The sequence below is a fragment of the Populus nigra genome, chromosome 17 (genome assembly GCF_951802175.1).
Source record: "Populus nigra chromosome 17, ddPopNigr1.1, whole genome shotgun sequence".
NCBI lineage: Eukaryota > Viridiplantae > Streptophyta > Magnoliopsida > Malpighiales > Salicaceae > Populus > Populus nigra.
In genome coordinates this window covers 4,960,414-4,982,052 of record NC_084868.1, presented here as the reverse complement: position 1 = coordinate 4,982,052, position 21,639 = coordinate 4,960,414, and the positions used below count along the sequence as shown (strand labels likewise).

Genomic DNA, 21,639 nt, shown 5'->3' with positions numbered 1-21,639 from the left:
TGTTCATGCTAATTAATTCATTCACACTGCGCAAGATGAACACCAGCTTGAACTTACTACACTGTTCATGCTAATTAATTCATTCTATGAACACTGCGCAAGATGAACAGTGTAGCATGCTGTTCCTATCGGACCGGTTCCGGCCGGATCGGGTCCAGTCCAAAGCTTAAAATATATTGAACCGGGTCCGACCCAGTAAAATAAAAAAAAATTATTTTTTATTTTTTAATTGTGTTTTATTTGAAAAACTGTAGTTCTTGTCGGATGTATTTTATACATGATAAAAATGTAGATAGTTTAATGAACCAATAAAAAATATTTTATATAAAGTATTATTTATTTCATGATGTAATAATAATAGTTAAATTTACAATATTTAAATTAAAAACCATTAATATTAACATATATTTTTTAAAATTATTTTATAACCTCAATTTCAAAAGCATTATTAACCAAACACATTAAATTACTTTTTATTTAACCTCAATTTCAACCACAGTTTTAACCAAACATCTATTTTTTTAAATCAACCTCAACTAAAAATACCTTTTATAAAATAATTTTTTTCAAATCATAACCATAACAGCTAACCAAACATAGTCTAAATAAACCACACCACTTTGCTTTCTCTCTCCAACAATGGAGTTCTAGAGAGAGATTGAAAGGGGAAAAATAGTTGAGGTTCAGTTCAACTGTACCAGACTTTGAAGTTAGTCTCTCTCTCTCTCTAAGATGGTGGTTTTTACTCTCTTTTAACCTCGAAAGAGAAATAAATAAATAAAAGGAACCTCCATGGAAATGCCCGGTCGAAGATCCAACAACTACACTCTCCTTAGCCAGCAGGCAGAGGAGCAACAGCAAGCACCGCCGCCATACTACGAGTCGTCGTCTCTCTCTGGTGACTCAAAAAAGAACAAACTAATAATAAAGCAGCAAGAGAGAATCTTCGTGGATTGGGAGCCTGATCATAGAATAATGGGAGGAAACAGTAATCGAACTGGTTTGTATTCTTCATCGTCAGCAGCGATCGGTTTGCAAAGGCAATCGAGTTGGAGTAGTTTCGGAGAGAGTTCCTTATCAGGAGAGTATTACCCGCCGACTACTCTGTCAACCGGTGGAGTAAATGAGATTGATCAGGCGTATGGGTACGAGGATGGGAATTTTATGACGGCGGCCAGACTCCCCTCTAATGGATCCTCTGGGAAGAGTTGGGCGCAGCAAACTGAAGAAAGTTATCAGTTACAGTTGGCTTTGGCTTTGAGATTGTCGTCCGAGGCCACCTGTGCTGATGATCCTAATTTTCTCGATTCTGTTCCGGCTGAATCAGCGTTGCGCTCCTCTACCTACTCGCCAGTGGCCTTGTCTCATCGATTTTGGGTATGCTTGCTAATTTATTGTTTTTTTTTTCAAATAATAATAATAAAAATATATTCGTGGGATCATATTCATATAGAAATGTTGACCTCGAGCTCTTACTTATGGATTAGATTATTTTACATAGTTTGGGTGACGAGACGAGGGAAAATTGATTTAGTTGATAACTAATGTTTGAAATCTATTCTAATCAATTTTGCATTGAAAATGAACTAATAATATGCTAGCTAGAGGTTAGAATATGTCGAAGACAAGAGGTGTTGTTTGGGATAATTTGGGGAAGAATGAAGTTTTTAATCATTTTCTGGTCTGCCCATAACAAAACCGTAGTTCTCTATCGTGAGCCTGGATCAAAACTAAAAGCTATAAAAGTGATTCGATGTGTCAAATTAAGAAATATATATGTGGACATAAGAAGCTGCCATACTTTCCTAGTTGATGAAACAACCCTTTCTTGATTAGCCCTCCTGCAAAGTCCCTTTTGCTCTAGCTGGATGATTGCATGCAATCCCTCTAATTCAGTCTTATTAATTCTCCTCAATTTGTATTTGTGGATTGAACTTGCTACTCGATACTGTACATTAACCTTGTAGGAACTAAGTAGACAACCCTTTTCGCTTTACGGTCATTCTTGCTGCAATCCAAGTAGGTTTCTTCTAACTTTAGCTTTTAGTGGATTGAAACTCAGACATAGAATTATGTTGTGTCACTGGAGGGAAGCCAAGATTGTCTTCATTTTAGCTGCTAAAGTGAAGCTTATTTTTCACTCTAGGATGGATGGAATGTAGATGGATGATATTGCGGGCCCCATAGACATTTTACTGCGACATGAAAGAGGGGAGAGGTACCATTTATGAGTGGGTCTATTGGTGCTAGCCTACTCTACCACCAACTTTAACCTTAATCATTAGGCAAAAGGGTGAGGGTTAGTGTAATGTATTAAATCAAAACTTCTTTAGGTTATCTGTTGTTTGCATGTCATGCTTTGTAGATTAGCATAGTTATTTCCCTGTGTATATGGGTGCACTGGAGGCTGAAAGTCCGAAGTAACCTCGAGGTGGATGTGTGATCCAGTTTCCAAAACTTTCATTCCACTTATTGGTGGTTTTGCGTATTAGTCTGGCCTACCCCAATAAGACTGTACACGTCTCTTCATTTTAGTACAGCGAACGGAAATGTCAAATATTCATAGCTCCACTTTTTATCTGGTTCCTCCTGTAGCATAATAACAAACCTTGCTTATTGGAATTCACCGTTAAAAGATGCAACTTATTAGTGTAGTGCACATCAGGTGAGTGGATGCTTATCATATTTAGACAAAATTCCCGATGGATTTTACCTAATACATGGAATGGATGCATATGTGTGGACTGTGTGCACTGATTCGCAAGAGAATGGCCGTATTCCATCAATTGAATCACTAAAGTCTGTTGATCCCAATGCTGATTCTTCAATGGAAGTGGTTTTGATTGATCAACGTAGTGATCCATGCTTAAAGGAACTCCAGAATAGGGTCCATAGCATTTCTTGTAGCTGTGTAACAACAAAAGAGGTAGTTGATCAGCTGGCAAAGCTTGTTTGCAATCGGATGGGGTGAGTTCCAGTCTTTATTCATGCAAAAGTCTAAGAGGTAGCTTTTTATACAATACTTTGTTCATCATGGTCTTATTGCTATCATAAGGGGGTCAGCCAGCAGACGAGAAGATGATTTCGTTTCCATCTGGAAGGAATGCAGTGATGATCTAAAAGATTGCTTAGGATCTGTTGTGGTTCCAATAGGCAGCCTATCCAGTGGTCTATGTAGTCATAGAGCTTTACTATTCAAGGTAAGAAGGCCTTTCATATTTTTATGCAGTGATTTCTATTTTTGTTTTCAACAATTAACTAGCATTTTGCTTGCAACTTTTGCTGGAGTTGCAGTATTTTAAAATTGATAATAAGTATGATGAAGAACATTTCTCAACCACCTCACTAAAGAGTCCTGGTTGTGAATCTGTTTATTGTTTTTCTTGGTAGCAGAGAGGGATTGATGCTAACTTATATGATTTATGCAGGTGTTAGCTGACACTATTGATTTGCCATGTCGAATTGCAAAGGGCTGTAAATATTGTAAAAGAGATGATGCTTCCTCCTGTCTTGTTCAGTTCGAGCTTGACAGGTATTTTTTTTTCCAATCATCGTGGTATCTTTTTGTTATTATTTGTTGCCAATTCAACAATTTATCCAACATTGTTTAGTTGGTTTAAGTGTGAAATTAAATGAATCAAAGTTTAGTTGGTTTATTCAGAGTTATTGACATCCTCTCATTGTTGTAGATTCTTCCTTTTCTTTCTTGTGAACATAACCTTGCTTCTTCTAAGATCTATTTTAGTGTTCATCCTTATTACTTGTTAACAACATTGGAGAAGATTTTTTTTAAGATTTACAAAAGTAGACACATTGTATACAAATTCAACGTAATTCATACCTCGAGTAAAGCTAAACAAAATAGTTTATATCAATAAATGTTAGATTCCAGTTGCCAGTTGATTGTTGTGGTTTATTTTCTCTCCTTTCTTCCTTGGGGTGCTACATGTCAAAGAACCATCTTAACCCAATAGTTTAAGCTGTTAGGTGAAGTTCTAAGATATAATTTATATTATTCTCTAACACATCCCCTTAAGTGAAAGCCCTTTGAACTTGAAACTTGCACAGACCCACACTATCTTGTGCTTAATTTTTATCAAATAAATGGAGATGGTGAGATTCGAACTCGTGACCGCTTGTCAAAACTATCTAAACCCAATAGCTTAAACTGTTAGGTGAGGTTCCAAGATATGATTTATGTTATTCCCTAACACTACAATTGGGTCATTTTTTTTTATTAATGATGCAGTCTAGATTTTTTTGGCAGTCTATATTTCATAATTATAGCTACAGTTTGTGAGTAACATCTGACAAAGTACATTTAATTCATTTCAGGGAGTATCTAGTTGACTTAGTTGGAATGCCTGGCTGTTTATGCGAACCTGATTCCTTGCTCAATGGTCTTTCTTCCATCTCAATTTCTTCACCATTGCGCTTTCCTCGAATCAAATCAGTTGAACCTACCGTTGATTTCAGGTCATTGGCCGAACAATATTTCTTGGACTGCCAATCACTTAATCTTGTATTTGATGATGCTTCAGCAGGTAAATATTTTACAAAGCAGCTACATAAACTACACAAAGTCCATATTTCCGTGACCTGTCTCTGGATGTGATTATTTCTCTTCAACATGCACTTTTTATTATCTGCCTGCATTAATGAGAGTATAATCTGTGTTTGCCAATTGCTCATGTTGCATGCTTGTAATTGCAAACTTGAATTAATTGCCCAAAGCTATCATTTTATGAGAATTTATTAGTTGGATTTGTATATATTTTTATTGTTGTTATCTTGGAGTCTTGCTGCTAAAACTTGTAATTAGTTGATAAATTTGTTTTAGAGCATTGTGTTCATGCAGGAGGTAATTATTAAATGAACATGGTTCACCATGTGAGGCTATGGATGATGCGAACCTCGTGAGTATAAATATCCAGAAACTCATAATGAAGTAGATAAACAACCCAAGAAAGTTGAAATCAAGTTTGTGATAGATAAACCTTGACCCAGAGATAACCTTGTATCCAAAAACCAAAGGCATTAAAAATTGAACTTAGACCTGTTAATTATAGAGAATCAAGAACCTGAAGTATTTGAAGACGCCACAAAGTCAGTTATACCTTGATAAGTCAAAATTGTTCTGTCTTAGCAAAGAGAAAAGTGTTGCATCACGTAAAACACAAGTTTATTTAAAACATTATGGCTGCTGAATTTTTGTAGCAAAAATAAAAACAATATATAGTCCTCCTTAATAACTATAATGAACTCTTATTGGGTTGCAAACCAACGGACTCAAGCTAATAATTAGCAAACACAAACCTAATGCCTAAAACAATTATAAAACATTGATTTTGGGTCAGAATAAACTCAAATTAAAACACAAGCCCTAAATTGAATGTAAATATCCAAATAATAAAATAAAACAACAAATAAAATCTTAAAATAATTCAGAGTAATACAAAGAAATAATTCAACCAAAAAGTAATCTACCATTAAATACTCCAACCCTTCTTTTCTTGTGTGGTTAGGATAAATAAGGAATCTTTGTAAGAAAAAAAGATTTTGGAATATGAATGAATTCTTGCTACAATTGGAAATTATGATGCTGCCTATTAAAGATTCTTGTAAAATTACGAATCCAAAAAAAATAAGTTACTGAATATCCTTGCGAGAAAAAAAATCCTTTGCAAATAGGAAGTTCACAAATTAAAAGATAATAAATAACAAAATTTGCATTGCATTTGTTGATATGTATTGCAAGACCTTACTAAACTTCAATTGATATGGAATTTTTAACCAATATAGAATAATATTTCTGGAAACTCTTGGTAAAATTTCAGCTCGATCCAATAATCAGATTGAGAGTTATGCTTGATTGCGTAAAACTGAACAGTAAACACAATTATGTTATAATCCAAATTTTCTTGTTCAACCTTTTCTTGGATTATATCATTACCTCTCTTCAAGATGATTCATCCTCGAATCACCAATAGGTATAATGGATGTTTTATAGGACTTTTGTTTAAGTTTTCAAAGCTCTTTTTTTGTCAACACTTGCTTCTAACAACTTTCTATGAAAATTGCATCCTTCTCTATCATCTTTCATTCTTTTGATGCTGTTGCTCCTATCTCTGAAGCTTGGCATTCATAGAATAGTTCTTTTAACTTAACAAATTCTTGCTTTAAAACCCCAAACATACAAGATGTCTTTGCTTTCTTGAGCGAAAACCCTTATTCGTTCCCTTTCTCTTGGTGAATACATGACATAAATACAAATTTCTCTTGGTGAATACATGACATAAATACAAAAAAGAGATGAAAGAAAAGCAAGATATGATATAAAAACATTATGGAATAGGAATTCTAACCTAAAATTTTGAATCTGAAACTATAGGTACCCCACTGATTTTAACACCAAACTCGAAAACTTCAATTTAGTTACCCGAATGAATCTCCCCCTATAAACCAAAATTTGCAATCTTGTTAATTTCTTTATTTATTTTTTACTCTAAATAGATATTCTAGATAGAATTAAATGTTGGACTTTTTTTTTTTATCAAATGATCCTTAACACAAAATTATACAATATTGAAAGAAGAGAAAATAAAATTGACTCGAAACAAGACACAAAAAAAAACAGTGGATATAAAGATCCATAAACCTACAACAATGTAGATAAACAACCCAAGAAAGCTGAAATTCAGGTTTAGATAGAAACCTAACCCAGAGATAACCTGTACCTAAGAACCAAAGGTAGTGGAAAAGAACTTGGATCCGTTGTTTATAGCGAAACAAGAACCCGAAGTATACAAATACGCCACAAGGTTGGTTGTATCTTGATAAGTCAATTGTTGATCTTTGTACTAACAAAGAAAAAAGGTTGCATCATGCAAAACACAACTTTATTCAAAACATTATGGCTGCTGACTTTTGTAGCAAAGAAAATAATGTATAGTCCTCCTAAATAATCATAATAGACTCTTATTGGGTTGCAAATCAATAGATCCAAGCTAATAATCAACTAACACAAGTCTAATGCTTAAAATAGTTTAAAACATTAATTTTTGATCAAAACAAAACAAAACTAAATCACAAGCCCTAAACTGAATATAAATATCCAAATAATGAAATAAAATAAAAAATAAAACCTGAAAATAATTCAGCTTAATACATAGAAATAATTCAACCCAAAAAGTAATCTGCCATTAAATATTCCAGCACTCATTTCCTTATGTAGTTAGGATAAAGAAGGAATTCTTGTAAGAAAAGATTTTGGAATATAAAGGAATCGTTGCCACACTTGAAAACTATGATCTTACCCATTAAAGATTCTTATAGAACTAAAAAATTCTCAAAAATAAGCCGCTGAATATTCTTGTGTTATGAGGAAATGAATCATCTTCAAATAAAAAGTTCATAAGTCAAAAGGCAACAAATAACAAAATTCGTATTGCATTTGTTGATTTATATCGTAAGACCTTATCGAATTCCGATTGACCTGAAATTTTAACCCCGTGTGGAACATCATGTGTGGAAACTCCTAGTAAAATTCTAGCCCGATCTGACGGTCCGATTGAGAGTTATGCTCGATAGCGTAAAATTGGACAATAGATACAATTTCACTAAAATCCAAATTTCCTCTAACCTTTTCTTGGATCATATCAATGAACTAACCATGAAAGGGAAATAATCATTTTTCTAATTTCTTCTTAACAATGAGAAATATTTCTTTATTTTTTCTTTATAGCCATATTTATTGTTCATTTATTTTAAAGTTGGTGATGTGGCCAAATAAGATGATATGTCCTTCCATGATTCGTTGGTCCATGGCATGAACAAGCTCACCTAATAATTTTTCCAACTTAAATTCATATGTACCTATCAAACCCAAAAAGTGAGCTATCATTTTTTCATTAAAATACTTAAATGTATTGGACTGAACTACCCTTCGGTAACCTACTTTACTGTAGACAAATTTTCTAATTTAATCTTCCCTTTCCCATTTTTGCAAGATCAGAAAGGTTTGTGCTCGCTCTCCCTGATATTTTGTTTCCTCACTACTTTATGTCTTTACAGTATGTCAAGAGTTTTAGTTTTCTAGCTTCATAAGATTGATTTGATGGGTTTTGATATGCATGCCTTAACTGCCCTGTAACTTTGATAGCAAAGACCAAGAAGATGGTCGTGTGGTATAATAATATCCTCTCATCTCACAACTGATTTTGGAGGAAAAGACTTGATCTTGGGTAAAGATCCAACCACTTTTGGAAGGATAGGAAACCATGTTGACTTCTCTTATGTGTATTTAAGAGACCTCCTTTACTAAAAGTTGAAATTAGGTTTTTTTTTTAACTCTTCTCTCAAAGTGTATTTAGCTTGGTAACTTAAAAACTCCAGCAGTGTTAATCTGTCATTTAAACAAATGGGTGTTTTGGTATGGAAAAATTTAGTTTGGGTTCGATGGAGTGCAAAAATAATTTATATGGAGAGTTGTTAAATTCTGACTTCTCACTTTATTTCATAATGAATTCTTGAATATATACAGCATATACATATCTATATTAGGGCATTTATTAACTACACATAAATAGGTATTATTGCTAGGTTCTGATTTATAGGAAAGGATATCAGACTTTCTGTTTTTACTCCCTATAAATCAGCTTCAAATCTACCTTAATTACTTAAGAATCTTCAACACTCCCCCTCAAGCTGGATGGAAGAGATCTTTCATTCCCAGCTTGTCCAAGGTGTTTTTGAACACAGGATTCTGAACACCTTTAGTAAGTATATCAGCAAGTTGTTCCTCGGTAGGCACATAAGGAGTGCATATCAATCCACTCGCTAACTTTTCTTTGATGAAATGTCTGTCTACCTCCATATGTTTAGTTCTATCATGTTGTACTGGATTGTGTGCTTTTGCAATGATAGACTTATTGTCACAGTACAACTTCATTGGTTCATCCCATTTGATTCTTAAATCTTCTAGGATAATCTTCATCCATAGTAACTCACAAATTCCAAGGGCCATTGATCTGAATTCTGCTTCTGCACTTGATCTTGACATAACACTCTGTTTTTTGCTTCTCAATGTCACAAGATTTCCTCTCAGTAGAGTACAATATCCTGATGTTGATCTTCTATCTGTTAATGCACCAGCATAGTCTGCATCTGTTTAGCATTCAAGGTTCAAATTCCCATGATTTTTATACAAAATTCCATTTCCAGGAGTAGACTTCAAGTATCTGAGTAGTCTATACACTACTTGGAGATGTGAATCTTTCGGGTTGTGCATAAATTGACTCACCACACTCACGGCATAAGCAATGTTTGGACGAGTGTGAGCTAAGTAGATCAACTTACCAACTAACCTTTGGTATTGACCCTTGTCAGTTGTGGCTCCTTCCTCATCATTCTCAAGTTTGTGCTTTAGATCAATAGGTGTTTCACATGGTCTGTAGTCAACCATTCCTGTTTCCTTTAGAAGGTCAAGAATATACTTCTGTTGAGAGATAAAAATCCCCTTTTCTAAATGTGCCACTTCTATGCCAAGAAAGTATTTCAACTTCCCCAATTCCTTGATTTCAAATTCTGCTGAAAGTCTCTTCCTCAACTTATCTCTTTCCACAAAGTCATCACCTGTTATTATAATGTCATCAACATAAACAATCAGAATAGTAACTCCCCCTGAAATGGAGGAGTGTTTGATGAACAAAGTATGATCTCCTTGGCTTTGCCGATATCCTATAAAAACCATGGCTTTGGTGAGCCTTTCAAACCAGGCTCTAGGAGACTGTTTTAAGCCATAGAGTGCCTTCTTTAGTCTGCAGACCTGGTAGGGAAGAAGGGAGTGATTGAATCCTGGTGGTGGATCAATATAAACCTCTTCATCCAACTCTCCATATAAGAAGGCATTCTTAACATCATATTGTTGTATATACCATCCAAGATTAGCAGATAAAGAAAACAGAATTCGAATGGTGTTCATCTTAGCAACTAGAGCAAATATCTCTTGATAGTCTATCCCAAATGCTTGTGTAAATCCTTTTGCAACTAGCCTGGCTTTATACCTTTCTAGGCTGTCATCAGCTTTATATTTCAGGGCATAGACTCACTTACACCCTATTGTTTTCTTCTCTTTTGGTAACTTAACTATTTCCCATGTTTGATTCCTCTCTAGTGCACTCATCTTTTCTCTCATGGCAGTTTTCCAATTCTCATTTCTTAGAGCCTCATGTAAGGTTTTTGGGATAGGTATGATGTTTATTTTTGAGAGAGGCTTTGTGTGATGGTGAGAACTTTTGAAATGACATAAAATTAGTTATAGGATATAAGGGATTCTTAGTGCATTCTCTTCTTCCTTTTCTAATAGCAATTGGCTGATCAAGGTCAGGAATAGGTAGAGATGAATGAGAAAGTTCATTACCTTGCTCTGGTTCGGATTCTTGGGCTTGCAAGAGAGTCAAATCAGGCTGTATCCTTCATCTATATATCTGAAGAGGTCTGTCAGCAGTAGTTTCTCCTTGCAGAGTAATATTTGGAGACTCACAGGATGGTGAAATGGGAGATGATTGCTGCCTAGATGGGATTTGGAATTAAAAAAATGTCAAAGTCATTGTTAGTCTTATCTTCTGTGTTGTTTTACTCCCCCTGAAGAGAAGATTTGTTGAAGAAAGACTGATTTTCATTAAAACTTACATCCTTTGACACAAGAAATCTCTTTGAAGATGGATGATAACATTTGTAACCTTTTTGTGTGATGAAATATCCTATGAAAACACACTTAAGAGCTCTAGCATCAAGTTTGTCTCGTTGATGTTTATGAATGTGAACATAGGTGACACACCCAAAGATCCTTGGGGGAATTTTAGAATAAAAATTATTCTTTGGAAAGAATTCTGACAAATAGTTTAAAGGACTTTTGAAACCAATAACTCTTGAAGGTATTCGATTTATCAAATACGTAGAGGTTAAAACTGCTTCTCCCCAATAATTTTTTGGAACCTGATGTTGGAAAAGTAGAGCTCGAGTAGTCTCAAGGAGATGTCTATTTTTTCTTTCTGCCAACCCATTGTGTTAGGGAGTATTAACACAAGATGATTGATGAATAATCCCTTCTTTTTCAAAGTATGGTGATAAAATCTGATTAAAGTAGTCCCTAGCATTATCAGTTCAAAAACCCTTAATGCTAACCCCAAATTGATTCCTTATCATATTTGCAAAGTTTGGAAGGATATGATTCACATCAGATTTTCTTTTAAGAAGGTAAACCCAAGTCATGCGGGTGCACTCATCAATAAATGTTACAAAACCTTTTGCTCCTGAAATATTAGGAATGTTATATGGACCCCATATATCCGAGTGAATTATAGTAAACGGAGACACAGATCTTGAATCACTTATAGGAAAAGGCACTATATGGTGCTTTGCAAATTCACATATTTCACAATGAAATTGTTCAACATCAAGATTTTTAAATAGAGATGGAAACATATTCCTAAGAGTCTTAAATGATAGATGTCCTCAACGACGATTATGATTCCAAACATCAGTTTTATTAGAATTAACTGAAATGAATGATAGAGAAGGGGAGTTACTACTGCTGCCTTGCACTCTAAGCATGTACAACCCATTCTTGACTCTAGCTTGCCCAATCGTCCTCCCCGTAGCTAGGTCCTGAAATATGCAGTGATCAAGGAAGAAAGTTACACTACAATTTATGTCTTTAATTAGTTTTCGGATAGACAACAGATTTGCAGTAAGATTAGGAACTTGTAATACTCTTTTAAGAGTAAATATAGGATTAAGAGGGATTGTTCCCTGGCCTGCAACAGTGGTTAGAGATCCATCAACTAATGTGATTTTCTTACTGCTAGGACAGGGTTAATATGATGTGAAGGCACCTGCAGAATAAGTCATATGGTCTGTTGCACCTGAGTCAATGACCCAGATGCTGGAATGGTTCTTGTTTGAGGCACTAAAGACATGAGAAATTGGAATTTTACCATTTTGAGCAAGAGAGCATGATCCAGATGGTTTCTCCATTGGTTGAGTAAGGTTCTTAGGCGTTCAATCTCCTCTTTGTTGAATCCTCTCACCTCTAGGGTGTTGGACTCATGTGCTGCCTCATCTGAATTTGTTAAGTGTGCATGTGCTCTTGAATGGTTCCATTTGTATCCTCCATTACACCCCATCCTTGGTGGTTTTCCATGGAGTTTCCAGCAGGTCTCCTTTGTATGACCTGTTTTCTTGCAATAGTTACAAAACTGATCATCCTTAAAGAATTTTCTCCCTTCAGTCTTCACCACTTCTGCAACATTCATGGCATCATTTTGGTTTATGCTAGCATCACTTAGGTTTCTGCTATTAGTTATCATCATAGCAGAACCTTCAGTATTTGGGACCTCAAGCATCACAATTCTCCCTCCTTCTTTAGCCCTTATTACTGAAAATACCTCATTGAGTGAGTGCAAAGTTTCCTTTCCAAGTATTTGGACTCGCATTTGATCAAATTCTATGTTGAGTCTTGCAAGAAATTCAAAGATCCTTTCTCTTTCTACATAATTCTTTAAAATTACAGCATCATCACTACACTGCATCTTAAAATCCTGATAATAGTCCAATTCCAACCAGAAACTTTTCATGGTATTGTAATATTCAATAACCATCATATTACCTTGTTTGGTCATTGAAAGCTTCGTCTTAATCTCATAAATTAACGCAGCATCCTTCACTTTAGAGTAGGTCTGTCTCACTGCATCCCATATGTCTTTTAGTGTAACCAGAAACATATAAGGCCCACAAACTTGTGGCATAATAGAGTTCCATAGCCATGACATAATCATGGAGTCTTCTTCATCCCAGAGTGTAAACTTTGGGTCTTCTGGACTAGGAGGATTGTCCATCAAATTCTTCTGGACTAGGAGGATTGTCCATCAAATGATTAATCTTTCCCTTTCCTTTGAGAAAGGTTTTTACTATCTGTGACCACTTTAGATAGTTTCTTCCATTCAGTCTATAGGATGACTGTAAACTCTGGAATTCCCCTGATATTTGGGTTTCTTTTGTAGTGTTTTCAGACATGTTTTTTCAGATCTAGACAGGTCTGCTAGAGCAAGTGACTAGAATTGTCAAGACAGATAGGAATGGGAGAGGGGGAATCCCAGATTTAGACTCTGATATAGAGAGAGATAGGCTAAAAAAAATACAGGCTCGGTTTAGGCTCTGATACCATATGGAGAGTTGTTAAATTCTGACTTCTCACTTTATTTCATAATGAATTCTTGAATATATACAGCATCTACATATTTATATTAGGACAGCTATTAACTACACATAAATAGATATTATTGCTAGGTTCTGATTTATAGGAAAGGATATCTAACTTTCTGTTTTTACTCCCTACAAATCAGCTTCATATCTGCCTTAATTACTTCAGAATCTTCAACAATTTATAGCCCATTTTGATCATTAGAATTTCACAAGAATAGATATCAATTCTGTAGGTATTATCAAATCTCATATTTAGAACCAGCACGTCAATTAAGAATTGATTTCAACAACTTAAGAAATTGAAGATCCCCGTACATTTAAATCCCATCGAAAGGGATGTTACTCAGATTTCCATGGTAAATGCCATTGCAAACTTCATATTCCCAAAATGCCCTCAACAGTTCTTAGTATATAGTGTTTATCTTTGTCAAAAGTTAATCACATTCTCATTGGAACATCACAAACTTTCACAGTTGGCTAAAGAATGGTTGCTGATCAAATACAATTCATTGACCCAAACAAATATGTTGCAAATTCATATTAGGATCCACCCAACTAGAAAATTCTCGAAGTGTATATATATATAAAACAATCTCTTCTTTTATTGTTGTCATCAAAAGTTGAAGATAGGAAAAAAAAAAATTTCTTCATGAAAAAGTTACATAGAGGAGAGGTGATGATAGAGGGATAATGTATAAACAAGGAGAAAACTTCAAGCAAAAAAATAAAAAATAAAAATACAGAGTCACATAGATGCATGCATAAAGCTCCATAATAGAAGATAATTGTTGATTCTTGTACAAACCCTGTGGCTGTGGATAAGAAACTACTAGTTTACTTTTGTTTAGAAGCCTCCCCTATGAAAGACAATGTTTTATTTGAGTATTTATTTTTTATTTGATGGGATATTCTTAATGACAGTATGGTTATACTAATTTTTTTTTTCTTTTTTAATATTTTTTAATTTAAGATTATCAAAGAACTAAATTCTACCATGTTAGTGCTGTTATGAATAGGGGAATTCAATTAGAAAAAAGAGGAATTCAATTTGGCTTATAGAAATGAATTCAATTTCAACATAGAATTGATTCCTAGTTTGACAATATAACGGACTTGTATACTGAGAAATCAATAACTACCAACTTGTCTAGTAAAAGGATTGTTGTAAACTAAAATCATGTAGGGAGGCCAGTATAACCAAAATTTGAAAGTATAAGGACATTTGGTCATTTTCACCCATTATTTATATGGTTAATATGTGACAAATCTTGTAGCTAGAGGATTATTTCATTTTAAGTTTGATACATATTAATATTTATTCATTCAGTGAATTGCACCTTTTTTAAGTGTTCTAACCATGTGCTTGTCATGGAAACTTAATATATATAGGTCATGTTGGTTTTGTTCATGTGCATTTTGTATTTCCATGTTATTGCTATTACTTCTTGTCTTTTTTCATTTCTTCAATCCAATTACTTTCATCGTATATTCGTATTGACTTCTTTGGTTCCATTACCCATATGTATGATAAACTGACTGTCAATTATACTAAATTTTGCCAAAATTTCTCCCTTTGCTAGTACCAGACATGTCTAGTTATTGAATTCCCATGTGAAACTGGTAGTTGATTTTGATGCTTCCATTTTTCTATCAAATGCAAAGTGCAAATTGGGTTTTCACACAAGTTGATACTTCCATTAGTTTTCCATGTAGAGGAGAAAATTCTGAAGCTTCCATTGCTGTTAACTGCTGTCATTGCAGGCACTGTTGATGATGGTGCAGGTCCTGGATTTGTTATGAATTCTAAACAAATTGACAGGACAGGCCCAGAAAGAAATAACCTTGTGCAATTCCCAAGTAACACCAATGAAATTTCAAAGTTACCTCGGCAACTGAAAGTTAATCGTATAAGTGGCCTAGATAAAGCGTGCAATCCATCCCAGAATGCTAAACAATCAATGAATGAGGTCAGAGATCCAATCCCATTAAAGAAAATCCCACCAGTTGTGCGTAGAGATATCTGGCCACTTATATCATTGTCTGATCAAAGAGTTGATGCTAGTAAAGATTCCATTTCTGAAGGTAGTCAACTGGTTTCTGGCAAAACAAGTAAAGAACTTTCACTTGATGTGGAGGATTTGGATATTCCTTGGAGTGATCTTGTTTTAAAAGAAAGAATTGGAGCAGGTATGTTTCTTGATAGAGTTGGAAAAGAAAACGGGACCATGGTGTATTAGCATATCACCAATGTTTCTCTCATGCCATTATGCCAATTTTCTTGTGGAGACTGTAGTTATGATGTGAATGGGTGTATTTTCAGGTTCTTTTGGAACTGTCCATCGTGCTGATTGGCATGGCTCGGTAAGTATTTAATATTTTTTTCTACAGTTACATAACAATAGAAATGGGGAAGGCATGCTTTGCATTCCAATTTCTTCTCTGGTTTGTGAATTTTGATCTCTATCTGTGATAGATTAGTGAGGATCTGTTTATATTAATTTGGGGGAGAATTTTTTTGAAGAATGGTTATTTGCTTGTTGACTTGATGGAATCTCTTGGAATAGGTAACTTACTATATACGAGACTGTTAATTTTCTGTCAAATCCAAGTTCGAAAAGAAAACACTGTTTTGGCTTCATGGATGACATTTTGTGCTATGTCAACTTTAGGATGCTACTCAAAAAGTATTATTTTATATCAGAAAGTTTGAGTCGAAGTTTATTATTGGCTTGCCTTTTTCTCATCATAGTATCTGAAGGACTGTAACAATCTCCTAACCACACAGTTCTGTGAAGTGCATGTATGGTATTATATTCAAATAATATTGCCATTCTCAAGCAAGATACCTAGGATGTATTGTTTATCACGCAATATTTTTGCATTTTTATCTTGCCAAGTTGCTGTCCTTTATCTTGTTCTAATTTTTCCTTCTATCCTTACTGATTTCTTGTTGCATTACTGTCATTCTTGCACATGTAAATAGTAGTCACATTTATATATGTAGTCTTTTTTTTTTTTTACTCTGGAGATTTAAATGTTGTTTTCCTTTTCCTTTCATTGATTTTTCTTGAAGCCTTTTTTAAACTAATATTTTATATTCCACTGATTTGTATGGAATTTTGAATACACACCCGCGCACGCACACAAATTTATGTCTTAATTGCAGGATGTTGCTGTGAAAATTCTCATGGAGCAAGACTTTCACGCCGAACGCTTTAAGGAATTTCTGAGGGAGGTGTGTTTTATCTAGAATTGAGTGTGTTGTGCACTAAGCTTAAGAAAATTTTTGTTTACGTTTCTTGGTTTGTATTTGAACTGCTGAGTTTCTTATCTTTTGTTCAGGTTGCAATAATGAAACGCTTGCGGCATCCAAATATAGTTCTTTTTATGGGTGCCGTTACTCAGCCCCCAAACTTATCCATAGTGACAGAATATTTATCAAGGTTTCGTGATGTCTTCTTAGAAACCCCTCCTATTTCTTGTATAATGTGGAGTCTACAGAGTTAAACCATTTTTTGCTTCACTTATTTGAATGTTAATTCTATCATTACTGAAGTTAACCAAATTAAATATTTTGGTTTGAACTGCAGGGGTAGCTTGTATAGGCTTTTACACAAGTCAGGTGCAAGAGAGGTGTTGGATGAAAGGCGTCGGTTGAGTATGGCTTATGATGTGGTATGGATTTGAAACTTCAATTTTTTTTTTGTAATCTCTTCTTTTTCTATATTTAAACTTGTTATGGGCATTCAAATCTCCTCCACTGCCTTGGATAGCTAATTGAGTTGCCATTGTTGCTCACAGGCAAAGGGTATGAATTATCTTCACAAACGTAATCCTCCCATTGTCCATAGAGATCTGAAATCTCCTAATCTTTTGGTGGACAAAAAATATACAGTGAAGGTAAGGCTGATATTGCAAGTAGCAGAAAGACTACCAATTTCCCATTTTATGATTATTGAGGATGGAAACGCAATTGAATCCTGTTGCCTTTTGCAATCATGTAGTTTAGCAATCATGTAGTTTAATTTGTAAAGATGCAATGCCTTGGTAGGCTTTGAAGAAAATATTGTTAGACAGCTGATCTAGGTGGTTCATGTGATGTAATATTTTTCCGTACATGTTTAGATGTTACCATGCACTGGTATTGTTACTTGCTATAGTTTTTCTTTGACTATTTCTGGGTTTGTCTTGTAGAAGGAGGCCATCCTGTTCAGGATTGTCAGTTGTCTTGCTTGTAGGATGTATCACATTGGCAATGCTCGCAAAATTTTGATCATTTTTTTGACCAGTTTGAAATCAACAATTGACCAGTTTGAAATCAACAGATTGTTGATGTCTTATACTGCATGATGAAGTTGCAAATTTTAGCACGGTGAAAAGAGTAGTAGTATCTCATTTATTTCTCACTGAATTTCTTTAGTAAATCTAGGGATTAATATTTTATTATTTTATGCCATGATCAGAGGGATATGTGATTCTGTTAATAAGTGAGCATATTTATGGAGGAAAATTTGTTTGGCATCTTTTGTTTTCTTTGGTCAGAATAGCTTTATGTATGAGTGTGTTCTGTGGCCTCCAAAAGTTGTTTCTTTTCTTTTTTCTCCCCTGTAAGATTTCAGTTTCTTTATCGAGTACTTTACTTTGATGCATGTCCTTACCTTTTGCTCACTTTGTTTGATCAATTCAGGTTTGTGATTTTGGGCTTTCACGTTTGAAAGCAAACACATTTCTTTCATCAAAGTCAGCAGCAGGGACTGTAAGTGCAGTAACTTAACAACATGACTGGATCTTCGTTTTAAGATGGCTTGGGACACTCTTTATCAAAATATGAGCTTAACAATACTTCTTCCAATTTATTAGCCTGAGTGGATGGCACCTGAAGTTCTATGTGATGAACCATCAAATGAGAAGTCTGATGTCTACAGCTTTGGTGTAATCCTGTGGGAGCTAGCAACATTGCAGCAACCTTGGAGCAATTTAAATCCAGCACAGGTTTGTGTTATGAAGTTTCATAGTTGGTTTGGAAATGATAGAATGTGAATGGAGTAAGATTATTCATTATTGACAATTTAACTTATTAAGAAAAATCTTGGAAGTGGATATCCAGAATATTATTAGATGAGAGACAATATCCTACAAGTACATATCTACAGTAATAATAAGTATGACTGTAACTGCTAAAAGACCTCTCTGCTAGGGTCCTGATAAGGCCTCTCTAATTATGGGAACCATGTACTGTGTTTTTGCTTTCCTGATAAGGTCCTTGGTTGGAGAGTTGCTTTCTGATGCTAGTTTTTATGCCTAAATATCCATGCAAAATAGATGCCTTTCCTTTCACGTTTCTTGGATTTATCTGAAGTTCTATGTTAATCATAAATGAGCGTGACCTATATTGAAGGTGTCCTCTCCAGGCTCCAGCAATGAACTAAAATAGGGACCAGTTCTGTTTCTTGAGGGGTGTAGCAGCTGTTCCTGTTCTTTTATCAAAGCTTTTCCAGCTTATTTAGGAGCCAGGTTGGCTGCATGCGTGTGGTTATTGAAATTATTTCATTTAATTTTAGTGTTTGCAAGCGGCTCTGTATCATTTTGGTTATTGTGGTGGTCTGCCAGTGTGATGATGTTTTTTTATGCTTGTTTTCACCTTCTATTTTCTTTTTTATGGTTGATTCAGGTTTGGTTCCTTGGTACCTTGTTTTTTTTTTGCGAATACTGGTGAGGATACATTGTTTGAAATTGATTACAAGATACATATTATCGATATGGATACTATGTTGTAGGTTGTAGCGGCTGTTGGTTTCAAGGGCAAAAGGCTTGAGATTCCTCGGGATTTAAATCCTCAAGTGGTTGCATTAATTGAGTCTTGCTGGGCCAAGTAAGTTCAAAGATCTGGCTTCTTATTTCAACCTTTTCAGTTGTATGCTATTTTCACCTCATTTTTTTTATTACTACAGTGAACCGTGGAAACGACCTTCCTTTGCCAGTGTCATGGAATCTTTGAGGTCATTGATTAAACCTCCCACACCCCAACCTGGTCTTGCAGGCATGACTTTGCTTGCCTGAAGCATTGGAACATCAACAGTCTTTGTGCACATAATACAGCATTCTTTTGAGAATAGATGTTTGACAGGAATAACCACTGTTTAGATAGTCTCAGGTGAGATCCAGTTTAATACACTAACATTGAACGATGCCTGAGTAAAGTTAGCGGAGATATAACCAGGTTTTGTTGGAAAATTAAGAAAAGCTTGGAATTCTTTTATAGCAATTCATTCGTAACCACAAAGTTCGCATCTTCACTTATACGAGATCCTGGCTGGGAATTAATGATGGGTTAGCATTTGTTTCGTAATTGGATCCCTAGTGTGTAGGTTTTTTACTAGTTCCAATATTACACTTTTGGTTGGCTTGAATTGCTGAAATCGGTGTGTTTAAAGTGCTGATGCCCGTCTTTATTTGCTTGTTTGCAGAAATCATTATTGTCCATTCTATTCCCATGGCAGCTGGGAATTCTGAATTTTATCACAACCCAAGGAATTGGATCGATATTCCAATTATCTTTTCTGCTGCGACAAATATTGTTTGCCTATGGTGGGGAAATTGTATAAAGTCATAATTTTGTATGTAAAGTCTGTAACTTAAATTAGCTTTAATGAGAAGTAGCTTCATCGGCATTGCACATCATTGAGAATATGTTTTCCAAAATTGACTTTGTTCCAATCATGAAAAGGTAATGTTCAGATGCCATGAGATTTCAATATTTCACCCCACATTGCGCGAGCAACTAAACAACACAACCAGACGAAGTGAAAGATATCTAAAAGGAGAGTGTTTTTCAACTTGTTTCGGCCCAAAGAATTCTTCTGTGCATGTTTTTTCTGTTATTTCTTTTTGCCCAAATTGTAAACACTCAAAAAAAAAAAGTAAAGCTAGAAATGACTTTACAGTTGCTTCTGATTTTTAAATTGGTAACGATATAGTTTTTGGCTATTGATTTTTGAATCGACGACAATACAGTTTTGGTTGTCGATTTCTGAATAAGCAATGACATTGTAAATTTCTAAATAAGCAGCAAAATTGTAAAACTCAACAAAAATGATTGGTCTGTTCTATGAGAGAATTAGAATAGAAACTAATCTAAAATAACCCAAAAGGAGGATAAGCGTAAACTTTGTCCAGCACCTAAACACTCTATCTCATTTAAGGAAAGAGAGATGGCGACTCTTCCCAAAATCAGCTGCATGTGTCTAGTTGCATGCTCATGCTCCTTTTCCTTCTTCCCAAAAAGAGCTGAACAAACCCTTGTTGCATGTGCCTTCCTTAGGCGTGAGAGAGAGACGGGAGAGCTTGAGAGGAGGTTGAACAGCTGTAGACATGGTTGGAGAAGAGGTATAGAATCGGTGGGGAGAAACCAACAGAAGGAGGAGAAACCAGGAGAAGAAGAAGAAGGGAAAACCAGGAGAAGAAGAAAAGATATACTATCAAACTTTCCCTAAATCTACTTAGATTTGTAAGGTATGGGTCTTGTACCTCTTTTCTCCTGTTCTTGTGACCCTGGAACCAAAAGGATGAAGAAAAAACCATGAGGGAATGCCCAGAATTTTTATACCAGCTGTGAAGGAAACCCAAACTAAAAGGAGGGACAAAAATAGGGCTGGAGACTTAATTCCAAAACATTTAACAAAGAAAAATGAATAGATTGAATGGACAAAACTTGGTAAAGGGTCGGTCATAACTGAAGGGCTGAACAAAATGTATTATGTGATGAAATGTATGTAGATGTTGATGCTTGAAAAATATATGATTATGCTGGATTCTACGAACAAATTGTATGCTGCAACCGAAATGCATGTAGATGTCCATGCTTGAAATTGTTTGATTTTCTGGATTCTAAGAACAAATTGTGTGCTGAAACTGAAATGATGTTGATGTCCTTGCTTGAATTTTGAGATGAAAATAAGTTGCAACAAGATTTTGTGACTGTCCATGTGATAAAAATGAAATAGAATCATAATGTGTTGTAGAATTGTTATCGCTTTTGTGATTCAGTGAGTTCGTCCACCTTGGGTGAGAAACATTGGTAGAGGAAGCCTAGCGTACGCCTTATGCTTGACCGAAAGGAAGAAATGAAACCAGAAACGATTCCATTGTCGCTGTCGATTTCTAAATCGGCAGCGACAGGGGTTACGTTGATGATTTCTGAGTCGGCAGTGACTCGGTTTTCATCAATAATTTTGGTGTCAGCAACGAATCATTTTCGCTGCTGAATTGTGGTGTCAACAGTGAACCAGTTTTCACTGTCGAATTGTGGTGTCATTAGTGAACTAGTTTCACTGAGGATTATGAGTTCTAGCGAATCAGTTCGCTGACGAATCT

At 35.0% G+C, this 21,639-nt stretch overlaps 1 protein-coding gene across 11 annotated transcripts; it reads left to right on the top strand.

Moving 5' to 3' along the window:
• The first annotated feature begins 629 nt into the window (after positions 1–629).
• LOC133677331 (serine/threonine-protein kinase CTR1) lies at positions 630–19,947 on the top strand. 11 transcript variants are annotated; one of them, XR_009835735.1, is made up of 17 exons: positions 631–1,377; positions 2,666–2,967; positions 3,056–3,200; positions 3,429–3,556; positions 4,336–4,544; positions 15,028–15,453; positions 15,587–15,627; positions 16,433–16,501; positions 16,609–16,709; positions 16,857–16,941; positions 17,068–17,166; positions 17,954–18,022; positions 18,127–18,258; positions 19,044–19,138; positions 19,218–19,420; positions 19,529–19,596; positions 19,734–19,947. XR_009835735.1 is itself a non-coding variant. In XM_062099307.1 (15 exons), exons 1-15 carry the CDS (start codon positions 793–795, stop codon positions 19,324–19,326), a joined length of 2,571 nt encoding a protein of 856 aa, XP_061955291.1. In that variant the 5' UTR covers positions 631–792; the 3' UTR covers positions 19,327–19,947. The 11 variants fall into 11 exon arrangements, 2 of the variants coding, with proteins under 2 accessions (XP_061955291.1, XP_061955290.1); XR_009835739.1 differs by lacking the exons at positions 19,529–19,596; positions 19,734–19,947 and adding an exon at positions 18,678–18,780 and having other exon boundaries at positions 630–1,377; positions 19,218–19,261; XR_009835737.1 differs by lacking the exons at positions 19,529–19,596; positions 19,734–19,947 and adding an exon at positions 18,665–18,780 and having other exon boundaries at positions 630–1,377; positions 19,218–19,261.
• Positions 19,948–21,639: the final 1,692 nt, after the last annotated feature.

What these genes read in the sequence shown, in the direction of transcription:
- LOC133677331 (XM_062099306.1), top strand. Translation starts at nt 793, where the DNA reads ATGGAAATGCCCGGTCGAAGATCCAACAACTACACTCTCCTTAGCCAG. An exon ending in GTGACAGAATATTTATCAAG is followed by an intron (nt 16,710 to 16,856) that starts GTTTCGTGATGT and finishes TTTGAACTGCAG; the next exon opens with GGGTAGCTTGTATAGGCTTT. An exon ending in GCAATTTAAATCCAGCACAG is followed by an intron (nt 18,259 to 19,043) that starts GTTTGTGTTATG and finishes ACTATGTTGTAG; the next exon opens with GTTGTAGCGGCTGTTGGTTT.